The sequence below is a fragment of the Anguilla anguilla genome, chromosome 9, assembly GCF_013347855.1.
Source record: "Anguilla anguilla isolate fAngAng1 chromosome 9, fAngAng1.pri, whole genome shotgun sequence".
NCBI classification, from domain to species: domain Eukaryota; kingdom Metazoa; phylum Chordata; class Actinopteri; order Anguilliformes; family Anguillidae; genus Anguilla; species Anguilla anguilla.
The window spans coordinates 5,912,197-5,932,774 of NC_049209.1; the positions used below are offsets into that span (position 1 = coordinate 5,912,197).

General features: G+C 43.3%; 2 protein-coding genes across 2 annotated transcripts; one reads left to right on the plus strand and one right to left on the minus strand.

Annotated features, from left to right (window-relative positions):
• Positions 1–1,487: 1,487 nt before the first annotated feature.
• On the plus strand, positions 1,488–12,386 carry LOC118235914 (protein NPAT-like). Its single transcript, XM_035433802.1, is given in 19 exon segments — positions 1,488–1,702; positions 2,126–2,244; positions 2,431–2,491; positions 2,611–2,689; positions 3,050–3,090; positions 3,308–3,562; positions 3,902–3,977; positions 4,672–4,804; positions 5,024–5,115; positions 5,352–5,436; positions 5,941–6,037; positions 6,242–6,346; positions 6,457–7,812; positions 8,033–8,145; positions 8,244–8,331; positions 8,879–8,924; positions 9,023–9,899; positions 9,901–10,479; positions 10,856–12,386. Coding segments are annotated over 19 exon segments (4,320 nt in total). The 5' UTR covers positions 1,488–1,665; the 3' UTR covers positions 10,937–12,386.
• acat1 (acetyl-CoA acetyltransferase 1) lies at positions 12,289–17,828 on the minus strand. The gene is made up of 12 exons (XM_035433805.1): positions 17,676–17,828; positions 17,187–17,234; positions 16,907–17,024; positions 16,288–16,383; positions 15,652–15,752; positions 15,126–15,269; positions 14,425–14,575; positions 14,248–14,343; positions 13,919–14,032; positions 13,590–13,654; positions 12,787–12,944; positions 12,289–12,684 (listed from the first exon to the last, which is right to left on the minus strand). The coding sequence occupies exons 1-12, from the start codon at positions 17,727–17,729 to the stop codon at positions 12,564–12,566; spliced, it is 1,266 nt and encodes a 421-aa protein (XP_035289696.1). The 5' UTR covers positions 17,730–17,828; the 3' UTR covers positions 12,289–12,563.
• Positions 17,829–20,578: the final 2,750 nt, after the last annotated feature.

A 20,578-nucleotide genomic window follows, 5' to 3' on the forward strand; every position in this document is an offset into this window, starting at 1 on the left:
AAACATCTGAGAATTCATTTATAGAAGAAATTATAAATGATTTTGTTCCTTATTTTGTCATTCAAGCCTCAGATTTGGGATAGTTTCTCCATCATTGCAACACCCTCATAGTTAATAAATAACCAGAAAAGGCAGAAAGAGTAAGTCAGACAGAAAATAAACAACATTGAGCTGGCCTTTGGAATGTACAAACAGCAGAGTTATAGGCTCAGACTTTCGTCAAGCTCACAAAACAATGAATTAATAATTAACCACAGGCATGACCAGCTTTTATTTATTTATTTCCATGTCCTGTCTTGTGTGGTGATCTGTGATGCATATTTTTCCAGACTTCATCAGTGAATGTTTTTTTTTTTTAATTTTTTTAAATCTATTGTATAAATATAGCTTTCTAATTATTAAAGGTTTGCTCTCTTATGCTTTGTATAATTAACAATGTGAAAGTCATATCATTTATTATAAAGTGCAATCGGGATTGCTCTGCCTTCTGACACTCCTGACTCCTTAGGCTATCCTTTGCAATGAGCTGTCTTCCCAATCGGGACCAACAGTTGATAACTTTAGAGAAGGTGACCCCTGTGACCAGGTTACACTGAACTGAAAGGGTGTGTCAAAAGTTACTACAGGCATACTGCAAAATTACAATGTTCCATCATGGCATTAATTGGCCATGTGTTGTTCTCTGAATATAACCGTTTTAGCACACATACAGGTCAAGCTGTATGCAAGTTCCAACCTCAAGCATCTAGTTCTAGAGCAGTGGTTCTCAAACTCACTCTCAGGCCTGCCGTGTGTTCGCTTGCTTTGTTACATGTGTAAGCTTGCAAGGCAATTACGACCTCTACAGACAGTAGGTGAGCAGACAATGACTACATATCACCTTTTTAATCAGAAAGCACACTTTCGAATTAACTCGGTACAAAAGTGAATTACACTTTAATTTGATTGCACTTCTTGTTGCTACGTTATCGAAATGTTTTGCATTGAGTTCTTGTTTGGTCATGCTGTAAATCTCGCTATTGTGTGATCCTCTCATATTTTACCTAACAAACTGAATTAGTTTACAGTTGATCCTAGGTTTTCACATTTATTGTCTAGGATTCTCCAGGTCTACCTCTATGATTACCGTTGCTCTCAACCCCGATATTGGGATGGCAGGAATAACATCCCGCCATGTTACTGCTTGGTGTGGCGAATGATGTGGCGATATGCTCCATACCAATACAGCAGTGAGAGTTTGGCACTTTTCACGGTTACTATAAAAAATAACCACAATGTTCGCAAACTCTCAGTCCTTAAAAACATTAATTTCGCACGTTCTGATGCACTTGTTTTCTCGTAGTAAATCGCTCTAGAAAAGACCGTCTGCCAAACGCCAGCAAACATGTTCCTAAAGAGTATTGTATACATAGAGAAGATTTTTAAAACTACATTGCCCATGCTGCATTTCCAGTACGTGGTTCGACCAGTTCCGGGTAAAATGCAATGAATTTCCGCGCCATTTTTGTGGATGTAGAAAGCTTCGGTCAAGAAGATGTGTTCAAAGAGACAGGGACGTGGAGTCTAACCCAATATACAGCTAGCTAGCTATATAACTGCACTGCGTTATGCACAAGAACATGCACAAGTAGTATCAAATTAAAAACCCGCCGTTACAAGTTAGTTATGTTGCTGCCATCTGACATCGCAAGACTTGTTTTGGGTAAGCCGTATTGAAATTCTCACTTTGTTGATCTAGACAGCCTAGCCGGATAGCGTGGTCAGTTTGAAATCTGAGTTCTTATGAGTAGATGGCTCGATATATTTATTAATTATGTCGGATAGGTAGAATTTTCTCTTGAAGACCTACAGTTGCTAGATACGTCGCCACTCCATGCTAGTAGTATCGTGCTCCAAGTTTCGTTACGTTCGCTCCATATTTGGCTAGCTGTTATTATCGTTTACCAGCTCCATTAGAATGTGTTAGCTGTTCAGTTTGACGTTTGTTTTGACTGACACTGGCTACTTTATTGTTGGCTGGGTAGATGGCTAGTTTCCCAGCTATGATTCTACCTTTGCATTGTGGTGTTTGAATACGTGACACTAAGACATTGTTTGTATCATTCATTTTATTTGATGTTTTAAGGATATCTGCAACAAGAAGGGCTCCGTGCCACAACCAGGGCATTCATTCTCGAGAGCTCAAACTTAAAGGAGTATGCGGAACACAGCACCGACGATGGGGCTATTCCGGCTTGTGTTTTTGTGAGTACGCGGATACTTTTTCAAAGAATGTAACGAATGTTTTTGTAATCCCGTTTCCATATTTGAAAATCACTGTTTGCGCTCATGTTGCTCATGTGATTGTTTTACACATTAATAATAACGTTACATTGTCCAAATCTATTTTAATATGCGACCACGCGTAATTATTCTTATGTTTATTTGCAGTCCTTGTTTGGGAAAAACTTGACAACAATTTTGAATGAATATGTTGCTGTCAAAGCGAAGGGTAAGTGTTATCTGAAGACACGAAGGCATTACTAGCTATGCATTACTAGCTGTGTACTGTAGCTATGTATGTACACCCTGTGCGTATTAATACTGTCTTTTTATCTCATTTCTCATAAGAATCATGTCACGAGACGCAGGTGCCAGCAATGATGACATCCCTATGGAAAAAATTAGATTTCACTCTGAATCAAATCAAGTAAGGAAATGAAAAATACATGTATAGCAAAACTGCACTGCAGGTATTTTATAGTTTGTTATTGTAGACTTTGTTGGTAGCAGTGATGTCAAAAGACTTGTTGCTGTTTGTAGTACTAGTAGTAATCATTTGATTATCCTGGGTTGCTTTAATCAGACTGGATTATCAAAAGGCAGTATAAGAAAGAAATTCAGTGAACTACGACATTTGCAAGGAGTTTGATTTAGTTTAGTAATCGCAAGAATAAAAAGACGTGAGTGCTGAGAGTAAGAATCAGTGATATTTATTATCAGTGAATACTTTGAAAGCTATTAGTTTTTCAAGAACTCTGTTTGACTTGCTTTATTTGGCCCAAACCAGGTCTATGCAGAACTCTCCTGCTGTTTACCAGAATCAAAGACGTAAGTAGCCGATTTTATTCCTCAGGCGTGTTGGCAAAGGTAAGGAAGTCAACATCATATCATAAACATAATCAAAGAGCATGCTGTTGCATGAAGCAAGGTATTTTGTGCTGTACATAGAATGCGGTGTAATGTAGTGCCCTCTAACTGATATCTTCATGATGAGATGCCCTGCCTCATGTTTCATGCATGCCTCCTGTCTTCATTTTGACGGCAGTCCGAACGCGGAACGGGATTATGAATATGAGGGGGCAGAGATCGCTGTCGTCCTGCACCCGATCCCCAAGCACGGCACTTCTCGCGGTTCCACCACCGTCCACCCATTACGACGCCAGCCCTCTGGCCACCCCCCAGGGCATGCTGGGACATTCCACGCCTGTCTGCTACAGCTCTTTGCAGACGAGGCCCTCCCAGCTCTGCGTCAGTCAGCCTCAGATTCAGGACGTAGGCCGGCTTGTCATCAACATGAACAGTAAGGATTCGGACACAGTCATTTTTTAATGTATTTTTTTGGCATTTGGGCACTTTGGATCGAATCATATATAATTTTGGCCTTCTTTGTTAATGTTCCAATTCATAAACACACTTCTATGACTTGTATGAAAGTGATACAGTACTCTTAAGAAAGTTTTTTAATTTGACTATTTTGTGAGCATCTCTTATAGACCGTTTGAATTCAAATATAGCTTGGTAAAAATTTGAGCATTGTTGTGTTATGATGACATGAAGTTTGTGCAGCTATTATAATCACAGATGTAGTGGATGGAAGCGAATGGAAGAAAGGTTTAAGACTGTTCATTTTTCTTTGCAGGAGAATCACCTTTGCACATTGTTGTTCCTGACCGCAGAATAAACTCAGGACCATTGTCCCCAGGACGCCGGAAATGGTGAAGACCAGTTACTAACATTAATACCATTATTATAAATAACAAGGTTCTCATCGTGCTTGACAGTCCTGAACAGCTATGGTTTTGGAAAGTAAACTTTATAGGCCAGTTTAATGAAACTGACCTTTTAATGAAAGTAAAGTTGTATTTTTTACAGAGAGAAAAATACATTGGTCAAGCTTACTTGCTTTGTGTTTTAATTTTAAGCTTTAACAGTGCCACTGTGCTAAAATTAGCTGAATTTTTGGCTTTTATGTCAGGTCCATGACCAAAAGGCTTCCCTGTGGCCCGCCTTTCCCATGATTCAGCCAATTGCATGTCGTAAATTCTGCAATAGAGTTAATTCCTCCAGTTAACTATCATGCTATCATTATGCTAACGCCACTGCAAAGATTATGCTAACGCCACTTTTTTGCATGTCTGTGAAGTGTGAACATCTTATTTATTGGCCTGAAAGTATTTCCTTCTCTCTAGCTTTGATGCCAAGCATCAGAGGCTGTATCACCTAATTTTCTAATCTCTTTCCTGGCTGGTTATAGTAGATACAACGTTTGAGGAAGATAAATACTACTAAGCATGAACATTGTACGATTTTGCAAAAGTATTGAGTGTCTGGCCTTTGTTTTGTCGATGTTTTTTTATTCGTCTGTGTTTGTGCCACCTGTGGTCTGGACTGAATGTGGTTTTGTTACAGCGACTCCCCAAGGAGGCGAGGTGGAGGGCTTTGTGGGCTGTCTGGGACAACACGCACTGCAGCGCCCTCTAGTGGCCCAGTCCCTGACCAGCAGAATGAGGCTCTCCAAGAAGGCGTTGCGGAGAACTTCCCGGTGAGTTATGTGTCTAAAGAGGCAATCCATTTTTCTCTGCAAGGATGATGATCAAAACTTAATTTTGTGATGTAAATATAGCCAATGAAAATGATCAGATGGCTGGAGATGGCTCTTGTCAAGGTGTCAAGGAATGATTTGACATAATTTTATAATCTTATTCAGGGAAAAACCTCCTGTTCGGTCTCATTGAGTTGGTCACGTTTGCTTGTTTTCCAGCAAATGGTTATTGAAAATGCTCGGGAAAAGATACTGAATGACAAGTCCTTGCAAGAAAAGCTGGCTGAAAACATCAATAAAATCTTGGGAAGGTAAAGTCATTATTAGTTTTAGCTATAATACTTACAAATAAGACACTAACCATAATAATGTTGTTCCAGACAAGTATTGTGTGATTTTGAAAGCTATTTAAAATCTTTGCTTGGGTCTTTATAAAAATTCAGTGTGCAATTCACCAAATGCAGCTAAATGTTTTATGCCTTGTGTAGTTGTCATGGCAGATGTTTATGAATATTTAAGATTTTTAATTTTATTCTTATTGTTCTAGTGACATTAATCCACAGTCCTCCAAACAAGTGGCATGTAGTACTGTGGTACCGGATCAGTCCATTGATGAAATATTGGGCCTCCAGGTATGACTTTATTGTTGTTATTTTCACAAGAAAACATGACTGATGCAAATACTACTAATATTTAGCATTACATTTTCAAGAATGTGTAATGATTTGGCATAAGTACAGCATGCCCACCTTTTAGAAAATAAGAGAAACATTGTCATTTGACCCACTTGTCATGTGATCACTAGTCAGTTACTCTGCTCAGTGTTCACTGGTAAAGCTTCTTCTTTGTCATCAACGATCATATAGCAGAACTAAATAACCACACAAAAAAACTGTGTTTTGCTGACATTATTTTTGCTGCTTGAAAGCATGTGACTGCAGATCTCTTCCATGGCAAATACTTGCACATCAAGAACAGGGAGTTTCATAAAGCACTGGGACGGAGATATGATTATTTGACTATTCAAGCTTGTAAGGCTTAGAGTTTTTGAATACAGTAGTACTCGTTGTGCATATCCTCAGTCTTGGCACAATGACAGAATGTTTCCTCTCGATGCCCTGTTTCCTGCCCTTCAGGGGGAGATCCACATGTCTGATGATGCCATCCAGGATATTTTGGAGCAGACAGAGTCTGATCCTGCCTTCCAAGCTCTCTTTGACCTGTTTGATTGTGGTGAGCAACATGAGAGATGCACTAAATTTAACACCGTTTCCTTAAATAAGCAAAACAAAAGTTTGTTTTATCTTTCAAACTGTGTGGTAGGTCATTTCTGCCAATGCTGGACTGTGCCTATGTTGCTCCGTCGAAAGGTTTGTTTTTGGAATGTGCAAGCCATGATTATCCTCCAGTGTTAATCTCTGTTTTCTGTAAACAAAGGGAAAAACAAAGACAGTGAAGGAGAGAGCCAGTTTGACACCAGTCTCAGTAACACTACACAGGAAAGTGATGAAGCAGATTCTTCCTCTCAAACCAGGGATCCAGGTAGGGTCCTTGTATATTCTCAGCCCTTCTCCCTGTTGACACAGCCTTTCTCCAGCGCTTAAGGCATATCGGTGTGTATCCATTTTGTGACTTGTAATTTCCGACCTAAGGTACAAGCCAAGAAGAACCGACGTCTGGGGCAGAAACAAGTTCCAGAATCCTGAGAACGAGGAGCGCACAAGACCACAAAAGCAAGAAAACTAGAAAAACGGCACACCTTGCCTCCAACGCGTTGAAGAGTGGCCCTGCGCTGGGTAAAAGAGGAAATCCGCACACAAAGGCTGGAGCGACCGAGACTGTGGCTGTGGCAGGCAGTGACGGGAAGTCGGACAGCGCTCAGTCCAAAGCACAGAGCAGCATTGGCAAGGACTCTGTTTCAACAGCAGCACAAGGCATGCCAAGCTCTGTGCTAGCTGAGGAGGATGACGACATGGAAGTGGCTGAGGCTACAGAGACTGCAGTATTGCTTGCTTCTCCGGTCCAGCCTTTGGCTGTCCAAACGGATCACCAGGAGAGCCCACAAGCCTCCAAAGAATCTGGCGGGGAAAATGCTAGCCTCTCAATGAACAACCGTGCATCGGTATCGGTTTCAACTGCCGCTGGTGCTCAGAAGCCACCAGGAACCGATCCGTGTGCAAGATCAGCCGGAGCGCCGGAGGCTGTAGTTCCTCAGTTTGACGGTTCAGCTGAAACCCCTGGATCTCAGCCACATCTTTCCCCCTCTCCATCCCAGCCTGTTTCTCAACACAGAACCGTTCAGCTTAATGCTGCTGGATCAACACACTCCCCGACGTGTCCTGTTGGTCAAAAACCAAACTCTGTGGCTGTGCCCTTGGGGACAGCTCTTCCTGAAGCTCCATCAATACTGGCACACTCCACCTGTGCACCCAGCACCCCCTTCAAAGAACCTGACCCCAGCAAAATAGTTTCTCTCAAGATCATAGTGAGCGACGAAGCCGATGACCAATCCAGCGACTTGGCCTTGAGCCAGGCGGTGTCGAGCATCACGGGGGAGAGACTGCCCACCATCATTCTCTCCTCCCCCGCGAAGTCTCCCGCCAAGGCTTCCGCAGGAGCCGTCTGCTCCATCACACAGGAGGAGACGGTCCAGGCTGTCTGCTGCCTACAGGGGGCAGACCTCAACCCTCTCCTCACGGGGAAAATCGGGGAGGCCGTGATGGGATTGCCGGCCCGTGGCGTTGAGGAGGGCGTCCAGCTGTCCGTCGGCGGCGACCTGCCACAGGAAGCTGGGTATATCCAGCTGGTTCCTGGGGCCGCCTCGTACGGAAGCTCCAGCAGCTACTTCGTCGTGGCCGACCCAGCAGCTGTCAGCCAGCAGTCGAAGCTGATGGTGCTCCCTGGGTGCCCCTCGCTGGGACAGGCGTCCCCCGCGTCGCACATGCTGACGACGCCACCCCGCCCGGTGATCTCTGTGGCGCAGGACGTCTCCCAGGCCTACTCACCTGGTACGAATCCTGAACAGAAACCAGCTTCCCTCATTACAGCTTTCTTTGGAACTTTAAGTTCCATTGATTGCCCAGATTTCTTTATTTATGAAGGAGTGGGTTTTATTGTCTCTTTAAATAGAAGTAGCAATATTATACTTGGTGTCATTGCACCTATAGACGGACACAATTTTGTTGCAACAGTTTGTTTTTTTCCCCTAACTGTTAAAAATTCCTTTAGGCTCAACACTGTTCATATCATCCCCGTCCCAGCCCATGTTGCAAAGCATGATGGTCCCAGTATCAGTCGTTGGTCAAAGCAGTGTGGGAAAGTTCACTGTCGTCCAAAATCAGGTAAACATTCAAGCTGACCGTTGGGATGTGCTCATTCATATTTGTCTGAAAATTTGAGTAATGTAAGTGCATTTAATTGTCATCTAATGCTTTACCAGCTATTGCAGGTGACAGCTCCAGGTGTGAAAACCCCGGCAAAGGGTAAACAAAAGCCTAAGCTGGCACCCAAGGACCGAGCAGTTTCAGGTAAGGCAGGAGTGTGCCCCTGTCAAAGTCTTGTCTTGAACCAAAAACCTAAAACAAGCAGTTCATGCTTGGAAAAACTACCAATTTGTCTGAAAGCAGTTCTGCAAAGAAGAGTGGTCTAAAATTCCTCCACAATGACAATGATATCTGATTATCTGATATCTGACAATGATAGACTGATATCAAATTATAGGAAGCGTGTGGTTGCAGTTATTGCTGCTAAAGGTGGTGCAACCAGTTAAGTTTATGGGGGCAATTGCTTTTTCACACAGATGATATGAGTGGTTAATCACTTTTTTCCGTCAAATAAATGAAATATTTTTTTTAAATGTGTTTTGCGTTTACTTGGGTTCTCTTTGTGTAATATTATATTTTGTCTAAAGATTTGAAACCATTCAGTGCTACAAATGTGATATAATAGAGGAAATCTGGATGGGGGCAGACACTGTACATATTAGTCTGACAGTATCAGTTTGGAACGTTTCAAAATACAGGAGAATACAATGAGAAGAAACTAATTAAAAAGTTTTTCCCCCTCCCTCTCCAGGTAAAGCTAGTGCAACGGATAAATCCACAAAGACCTTGGACCCAAAGTAAGTTTAATCGCAAATAGGGCCGTTTGCCTCCTGTTTTCTTTGACCCGTGTTGCTTTATGTCGGTGTTCTCATCCTGTCCTGCTCCTCATTTCCAGTCCGCAGTGCTTGCCAGCAGCTCTGAAGCCCCTGACTGTGAGGACGGCAGACTCATCCCAGCCCTCGGAGACGGCAGGACCGCAGCAGCAGCAGCAGCCTCCTCCCGAGCGCACCTCAGCAGGCCACGCCCCAGCCCCCAGTTCCAGCCCCCGCCCTCACCGGAGGGTGCTGTGCTTCGATGTCTCGGCTGAAAACCCCGACCCTGCTCCGGCGGAAGAGAAACCTTCGCCTCCCCCTGAGGGGCCCGCCTGCACACCTGCGGCCCCCGTTCCAGCCTCCTGCGGCCAGGAGCCTCAAAAAGAAACTCCCAGCGGCCAGTCACCCGGCAGCTGTAAACTCAGGGCAATACAGCCGGCCATTCTGCGCGGCAGCAGGACTACGGACGGGAAAATGAGACCCGAGGCGGCAGCAAAAGTTGCGGACAAGAAAAAGCCTTCAGAGGCCCCCAAGGAGTCTGAGAAAAGAGCCGCAGAACCGTCACAGAGCCTGTCCAGGAGCGCCTCGGAGCAGGAGACGAGAACTCAGAGCACGAGCGGCAGGAGAGACGCTGCTCTGCCAGAACCCGCCAAGCGGAGGTCGGAATGCAGGAGGAAATCCCACCAGTTGGAGAAGAAGGACGACGAGGGATCCGCTTCCACCCACGGCGTTAAATACGTGGCCCCCGGCAACAGGACGACAACGAAATCCGCGGGCTCGAAGAAGCTAGCGGAGGAGAGAAGCAGGGCGGAGAAAGGCGAAGGTGCGCAGAAGTGCAAGGAGGCGTGGCCGGAGAGGAGGGGCTCCTCCCACCCGCCTCTCCACGTCACGGCCAACAAGGAGAACGAGGTCGAGCCGGGGAGAAGCGAGCAGCCCCCCGCGAGCGCCGCGCCGCAAGAGGACCCGGCTCCCCCCCCCCGCCGTCGGTTCGGCAGCCCCCGCTGCGCAGGGCGGCTCCGGCAGAGCCCCTCCCAGCATGACGAGCCCCCTCACCAAGCAGGCCGCGGAAATGCTGCAGGACATACAGGGCCACAACCCCGCAGCCACGCCCACGAAGAGATCGTCGGGCTTGGGGTGTCCCGGGCTGCCTCTGCCCAGAACCCCCGGGTCCGGGTGTTACCCGGAGGAGCCACCCGACGCCCTGAGGACGCCCGTCCGTCAGAGGCCGGGTCGGGACGGCGACGGCACGCCTCGGCACCTCCCGCCGCCCGCCACCCCGGACATCCCCACCTGCAGTCCCGCCAGCGAGGCCGGGAGCGAGAGCAGCATCAACATGGCCGCCCACACGCTGATGATCCTGTCCCGCGCCGCCATCGCCAGGACCGGCACGCCGCTGAAGGACAGCGTGCGCCAGCAGGGGGCGCCCGCCCCCGCCGTGACCCCCAAGGGCAAAAAACGCAAGCCGGCCGAGCCTCTGGCCAGCCCTACCTCGAAGAAAGAGACGCAGCACGGCGGCTCGGCGGCCGCTAAGAAGGCTAAGGTGAGTGTCTTTTATGGGTCAGGTCTACATAAAAGCCATGGTTCCCTGTTCCCCTCCTCTCTGTACGTCCACTGGTTTTCCCCTTGGACTTGATGCCCAATGTGAAATGTCAGTGTTACATTACATTACATTACAGGCATTTAGCAGGCGCTCTTATCCAAAGCGAGTTACAAAACTATTACGTAGCATTTTTCGTTGTATCCATTTATACAGCTGGAGCTTTTGGTTACGAGCCCAGTTCCTTACCCATTGTGCTACACTGCCGCCCCAGTGTCTGTAAGGCTTGGGATATTTTGGGTCTCTTCCATAATTTGTAGTTAATCGGATATGTCGCTGCACAGTGCAATTTAGCTGATTGTCATTTTTGTTTATGTAGAAGCAGAAGAAGATGCTGGATTCCTTCCCTGATAACCTGGACGTGGACAAGTTCCTGTCGTCGTTGCATTACGACGAGTGAGGCAGGTGGACAGAGAGAACTCTCAGGCAGGACACTGGTGTGAATACCCACAGCAAGGGACTACCATATACAGGGCCTGTGGTGGCCCAACGAAGGATCTTATTTCAGGGCATGACATGAACATTCAACCCGCGTTGAACTCTGAATGTATCGCCACGTAGAAATGCAATTTATTTCTTCAAATAAACCATTTTTTTGGTTTGTGTTTTATATTGTCAATACCTGTGGTTTCTTGCATTACTTTCCTCCTCTGATTTTGGCTATTTAGTCTCGTGGGCTGCAGTCTGACGTGCTGGAACTGTAGCCGGAAAGCAGGCCTGAATCCCTTGTACATTTATGAATGGATAATATGTAAGCTTCTGCAGACACCCAAAATAAGGTCATTGAGATGGCCAATGAAATGGCAATTAAATTTTTTTGGGAAAGAGTATATAACTACACTATGATGCCAAGCAGAACTTATTCTACAATGTCTGATGAGTAGCATTAACTCTAAAGGCTGGGAGCATAAAGCAGTTAAACTGTAAAATTATATAATTTGATTTGCACATTTCTGCTTTTGTTCCTTTGACACTCTGGCCAGATAGGGAAGACCAAAAAGTAAAAACCTTGTCTGAATTGTTCATGCACATCATTATGAAAGAATTTTTCTTCTGGGTATTTGTCCTCTGTGTAGGTAAATTTTCAATGAAATTGTGAAATTAAACGTTTTTAAAAATATTTATTTTTAGTCTGTCCAGTATCAGAAGCATATTCATCGGCGAAAGGCAGATCATCCTCAGCACACAATCTGAAACAGTGCTTGGATTTGGATTTTCATGTGAATTCATTTTATGGCTTCCATAGCTATAGATTTCCCAAACAATGTCCTGTGTTGTGACATAATTTGGTTTTCCAAAGCACACATTGAAACTGGTGTCTGAGGGTAGGCTTACAGGAAAGGGGAAAAAAATCTTTTTAGCACCATTCATTTACAAGTAAGGCCAGAAATGTTTTTTTAAATTGTCTTTAAAATTTTATTGGTTAACATGTAGGAACCCTGCTATGAACTGCTTTGACAGCTTGGTGTTATTTGAATCCATGTAACACAAAATTGCCAAGTGTACCAGTGATGGTACCTGTACCATCACTGCCTGGCTGAGCTACATAGATCTTTCAATGAAAACACTGATCCACATGAATACCATCTATAAATTTAGGATTCAACCAAGTTACCATTATGACTGCATCATGAGCCAGCACTCAATAAAACATGAACAAAAACAAGACTCAAAAGTCAATGGCAAAGTGCAACAAAACTGAATTATCAAAGGGTTGAGTTTTTGAAAAAGGATGAAACCCTAAACTACAAATGTTAGTACTTGCAGAAATGTGTTTATTTTTGTTTGAAAAGTAACATGAACCACAGCTGAAAATTTGGTAGCTTACAGTGACTTAAAAAAAAACAAAACAGAATTGTTAGTCTGTAACAGGAACCAGTTGAGCTGTAACAAAAGTCGATCACTGTAAATTTATGTAAATAAATAATGTTTGATTGTTAAGGTGATTTCAGATTTATATTAAACACTCCAATATGCAGGCAGTGACGATTTCATTCAGATAACCCTACTTTTAAAGAAAAAAAATCCTAGTATTTCTGGATGAGGATTGAAGAAGCTCCACCTCCTCCATTGCAAATCCCTGCAAGTCCATACTCCCCTGGTTTCAGGTTATGCACCATGTGGCCAACAATTCTAGCCCCAGACATTCTGGAAAAGGGTAAGGGGGGAAAAAATGTTTTAGTGAAAGTTTTAGTTTTAGTAAAAATGGGTTCCCTTAAATGTGCAAGGTCTTGTTTGCCGTCTGCTTACCCAATGGGGTGGCCAAGGGACACTGCTCCACCATTGACATTAACTTTGTTGGGGTCAATGTTCAGCATCTTGATGTTGGCCAAAACCACAACGCTGAAAGCTTCATTTATCTCCCACATTGCAACATCCTCCACCTTCAGGCCTGAGGCCTCAAATATCTTCAAGTAAAAGGAAAGGTTATTTTTGAAACGTTGTGTTTGTTTTAAAGGGGCAGTTCACCAAAAATAAAGCTGTATATTCACTTACCCGGTGTGCTATCAATCCAGCTAGATAGTTTAGCTGAGTTTTCTAGATATCCACTGCAGCTCGCCCTGATACAACAGACCTCAACGGGACAAACATTTGTGGCGCTGAAAGCAGCAATCATTCACATTTGAAAAACTCAAAAGCAGCGTCTCTTTCCAAATATAATGGCACGGTTACTCACGAACATCCACAGACCTTGCGGTTCACGGTTTTATCTAAAAACCTATTTCTACCTAAGTATGCCAACCACGTATATAACCAAAGCACGCCACTGTTCTGGGGCGCAGTGTCAACACCGCTAAAAACAATGCTGACACGGACCCAGAATACTGGTGTGCTGTGGTGGAGACTTCACACTGATATACATGGTTGGCGTACTTTGTATGGAAAGTATCACTGTGAGCTGGAGAGGATATCTAGAAAACTTGACATATCTCAGCAAAACTATCTGGATTGACAGATCGCACTGGGTAAGTGGAATTATACAATTGCTATCAGCATCCCAGGGTTGCTATTATTATTATCAAAAAAAACAATGGCCATCCAGATTAATTTACCTTGGGGACAGCATAGGCTGGAGCAATTGGGAAATCGATGGGTGCAACAGCTGCATCTGCAAAAGCTGGGATTTGGAACAAACACCCAAAGGAAAATGCCTTAAGTGATTTGTCTAAAAGCTCATATTGCAGTATTACGTAACTTAGGTCAAAGCATGCTTATCACATAGTGATCCCACACAATACAAGAAAAATAAACAAGGGAAAGTCACAGAGTTAAAGGAGGTGAAAGTGCAACCAACTACACGCATGCCGCCGTGGAACTGAAACAGTCATAACATTGGGTAACATTGTGCAATGAGTGTGGGTCGAGGGGTGAAAAGTCATACCAACTATCTTAGCTAGTGGAGTGACGTTCAGTCTCTTGGCCGCGTCAGCCGTCATCAGAACTAGGGCAGCTGCACCATCATTCAAAGTGCTGGCATTGGCCGCTGTCACTGTGCCTTAAAACAAAACAAAACATTAAAAAAAAAAAGAAGTAAACCTGGGTTCCATGAAATTATGACGTAAAATAAATCACTGAGCAATTCCGGAGAAAAAAAAAGTAGTTACTATACAATACAGGTCACCAGATAAAAAAACATTATCATCCTATTTAAAGTTGCATTATCTGTGAAAGGTTAGTGGTAACAGGAGTAATGTTGGGAGGCAAGCTCACCATTTTCTTTCTGGAAGACAGCCTTCAGTTTAGGCACTTTGCTGAAATCAACCCGCCTCCATTCCTCGTCCTCGTTAACGACAACGTCGGGCTTCCCTACAAGGCAGCAAACGATGGCGATGAGTGCCACGTTTTACCGTGACCTCAGGAACTAAACGCAAAAAGAAGAAAGTTTACCTCTCTGTGGGATGTGGACGGGGACGATCTCTTTAGCAAGCAGTCCAGACTCCCACGCTGCTCTGCTTCGGGTGTACGAGCCGATGGCGTAGGCATCCTGCTCCTCCCTGGAAATGTTGCTCTTCTTCGCTGTGTTCTCTGCACAGTTACCCTTTTTGTATGAAAAAGCACAATGTACAACGCAGTGAATGCATTCTAAAGACAGATCTGGTTCACATGTTCCATCTCAAGTTATTCCCCGTACTCTATTTACATCACACTTACACACCTATTAAATGTCAGTGTTTCCCATACCATTACACAATAGTGACAACACACTGCCACTTAAGGAATCAGGAGTACCACTACTTGATATGCACCCAAACTTAACATTAAACTGCAGTATACACGTTTTGTCATGGACTCTGTTAAATGTCAATTTACAATAAGCTAGAAGAAAAAAAAAAAACAGTTACTCAGATCTTTTATAGCTATTTTTCCCAGAGAAACATACTTTTATGTCAAGTCTTGACAATGTCATACATTTTTCCCCGAGATGAGCATTCAAAATTATTTTAGTATTTAAAGTAATTGAAAAAATGTAGGGCCCCAAGACCACCTACCACTCCAAAAAATAAACCTAAGGGAGCAATAAACATATCCTGTAATGCTCTTATAAAGTCAAACACACTACACAGTGAACTGAAAGTGCATTTGCATACCATGTGAAACTTGTTGTAGACATCAGTGAGACCATCCTTTACGATAAGATCTTCCATCTTCACCCCTCCATAAGGAGGGGTCTCCCTGGCCATGACGTAAGGGACATTGGACATGCTCTCCATTCCACCTGCCACCATGACATCCTGCCACAGAAATAGGAAAACCACAAAATAATTTCACAACTGGTGAGGTGAGCCAAAGTCTGGTGCACACTAAACGATTCTTTAAAAATCCCTAGTCAGTTTACTATTAGTCAAAGTGACAGGTTCCTTCTAGAACATTGCATGGGTGCAAAAATGGGACTGAATCAAACAAGTCCTGAAGTTGTGGAATCCACACAATGTGCGCACTCTGGCTTAATTCTCTTTTTTGCCCTTGAAAACACCCAACTGTTGTTTTTTTTTTTTTGTGTGATCCAATAGACACACACCAAACACACTTTGTAATGGAACATCCTGGCCAGCGAAAACAAGCTGCTGTAGTAAAGAGAAAAAGGTCACAACGGTAAAGCAAGCTGGATATTACCTGATGTCCACACATCAGACTCTGTGCTGCCAGCATGATGGACTTCATCCCTGATGCACATACTTTGTTGACAGTGGTAGCTGGAGTGGAGATGGGCAGCCCTGGGAAAGAAGAACCTGCATCACCTCATGAAGGGCAGAGAACAATCTGATTGATCCGGCACCCGCAGTCTCCCTAAGCTATGCATGGAGTACTCAAACAAACCAACTGCACTGCTCAGCTTTTGGACTGCAGAGTGTGAAGAAGCAATGGCTGGAAGGCGTGCTGCAGGGGACAGCTCCTTCTTGTCTGATCTCCCAGATTAACAGAGGACTTTGCAGTAATGAGAAGGCCGTACAGCATAAATACATTTGGTCACTTCATTTATTTGGATAAAAAAAATAAAGTTATTGTAATTTTTTTTTTTTACGGGTGACTCTCAATGGGATTTTTCTGTGCAGTCGTACCCATTCATAAAACCTGGTCAGAGGTCTGAATCAACAGTTTTATGCTCACACAAAACACAGAGCCAAGGGTAATGGCCAAGGTGCCCTGTGGAAGAAAGAGTACACATTTCCTGCACTCTCCAAAGTACACATACTTTGCTATGCTAATTAAATTGTGTTGGCAAAGAAACAAGCACCACAGGGGCACTACCTGCTCCAAGGAGGGCTTGTCGGGTAGGTGCCTGTCCTTCACCAGCTTGCAACACATTTCCCATGTACACCTCTTTCACTTCCTCTGCAGGAATACCTGGTCCAGTTAAACACATCCAAACACACACGTTAAATAACACAACACACTTGTTTACTGGCCCGTGTGCACCCATACAACTTAAAACTTGTTGTACAGTGCACAACGCACTTACGGTATGTATTATACTGGTCACTTCTACTGCCATGCACTTGAATTTCATACTGCTTTTTAATTTTTGGCATTTATGCTTATATTGTGGGAGTGAGAGGGAAGAAACTATTCCATTTTACTAGTTACATATGGCAATTAAAATATTGAATTGTATACTGGTCTTGTCAGGCCAGTATTATGTATGTCACCATTGACTATTATTGTGTATCAGGTGGCTAATTTATATAAGGTGACAAGCACCATTAGGTGAACAGCATGAATGCTCATGTATTCAGTACATAGACTCACACTAACCTGGGCAAGAATATACCCTGAGAGGTTCAAAGTTAAATATGACAGCACCATTTCCTTCCCCACCTAGCACCTACAACGGACAAAATAACTCGCCGTTGCATGTCTTACTACTCACCTGCTTGTTCAATAGCACCTTTAATTGCAATGGAACCCAGCTTTGTCGCAGGTACAGTGGAAAGGCTACCTTTGTATGACCCCATTGGGGTCCGTACAGCACTCACGATGACCACTTCCTAACGAGACACGGGGATTAATTCATTCGGTTTAACGTTGTATAGTCGACATTTACGAAAAACGCAGGTTATTAGCAAACTGCCATTACATAAATCTATATACTGCTACAAATTAAACAATATAAAACTATAAAATAATGTCTAATAAATACTCCTACTCACATTCAACGTAGGACGAGATGCATAGGTCCTAGACAGGTACTTGTGCGTCTGCAAGGGCAAAGAGTAATTCTCAGGTTGCAACTGCAAACAAGTACGGTGTAACGTATGCCAACGACACATAATATTGAATTATGTAAAGAATATCCGGGAACTTCAGTGGAAGTGGGTAATGAGAAGAGGTACGCTCGCTGATTTAGTTATCAAGCTAGCTATCAGACATCCCAAAATACACAGAGCTGCCTGTGGGACACACAAGCGAATATCCACGACTTTCGTATTTTTACGTGGCTGAAACGCTTTTAAATATTGCCAAATGGTACAGTTTGAATGAGCCAGACAATGAGAGGCCTTGGTTTAAACTTGATACAGCACGTGAACCTTATCTAACGTAAAGTAAAAATAGTTATCAGCTAGCTTGCGGAATATGCTAAATTCACATGTTGTGCACAAGCTACCCGAGCCAAAATTTTTCTTACAAGCTCTACTCACCAGAAAACGTATGCAAAGTCGGCTACGCATGGTTAAAAGGCCACTAGATGACATTATGCACGTACAAGGGCTTTCAAAACAATGGACCGACTTCACCTTCAGCTTTCCAGTGCTGCCAACACCTCTAGCCAATCAGAGCCGGGGAGGTGTGTTCTGGCGTCATAGTAAAACAGTGCATTCTGGACAATGTTGTCTCTTCGCGAAAGCTGGCGCTGTATGGCGTTTTTATGCCACCGCGTATTTTATGAATAGGTAAACAAATTAAACGATTTACCTCTGCCCCCCCAAACTGCCTTATATTATGTAGTAAATAGTCATGTACACATTTAGCCTACATTTCTATGAAATATTGTATTGAGCAAAGCTGAATATAAAACTTCATTATATTAAAAAAAATGTAGGCCTATTAAAAATACATTTCAGATTCACTGCATTATTCTTAGGGAATACCTGACTATTTACAACTATGTATTATTATTATTATTATTATTATTATTATTATTATTATTATTATTATTATTATTATAAACTTTTTGTTAAACTCAAGATCACAGTGAACATTTGGCTGATTTTATTCCACTGTGAGGCAGTGGATCCACTGAATGTTTGTTATTTGCATGACTGAACTAGTGAACTCATCTCATTCACCAATGTATGGACTTACTTTATAAGTTTGTTCTAATAAAGATTATAATTATAATGCAAGATACGAATCAGAATCGGCAGCATGAATTGGATTTTCTGAAAGTTCAAAGATCAATCAGTACAAACAAAATTTTCCACGTTTTTGGATACTTCTCAGTGACCTCATAGTGTCCTATTTCCAACAGTAAATCAATATCCATGGATGTGGTGACCTTTCTACAAAGTAGATAAGAGACAATATTTACTTTCTCTTGTACATACCGTTTACAAAAGATATTATATCTAGATGAAAACATTGTCATGCTTCATTGTAGAGTATTTTTGCTAGCTTTTTTTTTTTTTTTGGAAAGTTGTATCAGCATGCAAGCACAAGTATACACAGAAAGGTATTCCTGGCACCAAATCCTTTGAATTGAGCCCACAAATTGCTCAGGCAATACCAAGACATGAGTGAATGTCATGGAAAGTTCCTGAAGATTATTTTTCAGAGTTTGTAGAAAGGATTCGGAAGCTACATTTTAAATATCAATGCTGGCACAGATCAAAAGTCTGTCAGTTTCTGTCCATCCCTTGGCGAAATGTTATATGAATGAATGAACAGCCCAGGAATAAGGAATTACACATGTACTCTTGGGCAGGCAACACTTTTTTCCCCCACACAAAATTACTTTATCAATTTGAGCTTCCCTCTTCACAGCTTGAGATAAAAAAATATATATGTTCTTGCTTCCTGAGGTGGATGCAGTGTAATGCCCAAGGTCTGGGATCAAATCCTGACTTTGCCAGCATTGACTGTGGCTGAGATTCAGGTCAGCACGAACACAATCAGTTGTTGGTAGGGGATTCTTTGCATCATCTCAGTGACGTACAATGGCAAGTGACCTATTCACTTCGGAAATTACTCGATTTACACAAATTAGGCTACTTGAAGAGAGCAGTCTTCTGAACATAATATCTACAGCTCAGCTTGGGGACTGCAGAGTTAAATTAAGCTGTGGCTGGCTGCATGATGTTCAGAGAACAAACGTTCTGAGCTCGCTCTAAGACTAGTATATTGTAGCTTTCGGTCCGCCGGAGAGGCGGATTGATCTCAGCTGCGCCGGCTGGTGGAGAAAGCATACGCACCTGAGTTGCGTTATCTAATCAGCCCATGTGCTTAAAGGTGTGCTGATCTCCACAGTTCGGGGCCGACCGGGAGCTAACACCGGGAGCGCATTATGATTTTCGTTTCGTTTCGTTTTATTTTGAGGAGGAAAGTAAAGAGAAGTAATCCTCAGTTGGGATGCTGGAGGAGCTGGACATGGCCGGGAAGCAGGCGAACTGAAAAGTTATTTTGTCTTTGTTATTTTAACTTATTTTAGCTAATTGTTTTTGCCCGGAACCCGTGAGGGGGAAGGGTGAAGTGGTCCGTTTATTTTATTTCGTCTTTGTGTGGGTGCGCTCTCTCTCTCCATGTTGCCAGGTACTGTCGCATGTCCCTGCCCGGTGTGTCACGTGTGGCGTGTGACATCTGCAGGAATAGTTCATACAATAGACACATGCAAAACACACATGCATTCAAAAGAAGTTTGACTGCCATTCACTGTGTGATTTGAAGGTTGCAATAGAAGATACTGGTATGGAGACAACACTTTCTATATCTTGTATCTGTTCAACCAACACTGCTTGTTCATGTCAGATGTGCAGATGTAGGCTAGGGCAGATTTGTGTTTGTCTTGCACTGTTACTCAATGAATGCATCTGTCAGTGTGTTGCCCATTGCATATTTTTGTTTTGAATAACAAATGCACAATGTTTTGAGCATCCATTTGATGCTCACTTCTGCTAATCTCGTCTTCTGAAAATCATTGATAAACCTCTGGAAGACAAAATCTATACAAAAAATGTTTAAAAAAAAAAAGTGCATTACCTTTGCATTTTGCAATACATCAATTAGGTTCTGACGAACCACTACATACAGTACATCCCTGTAACCCAGTCAACTGAAACACCCAGCAGTCTCTGCATATTGAAGGAAATTGTTTGGGGAGTCTTCCTTGTCACTCTCAAGCACCTGTGCTGTAGGTTTTTTAAAATTTATTATTCATTTAAGATTAAATGAATGTCATATCTGTCACAGTGGGGGGCCTCTAGTGGCGCAGTCCGTAGAGCGCTATCCACATGCTCCACATTCGAACCGCGACGTCGGCCTTTAAAATCCGGCCACCGGCCTTTGTCGTACGTCTCTCCCTCTCTCTCCTCCCAATTCTTCCTGTCTC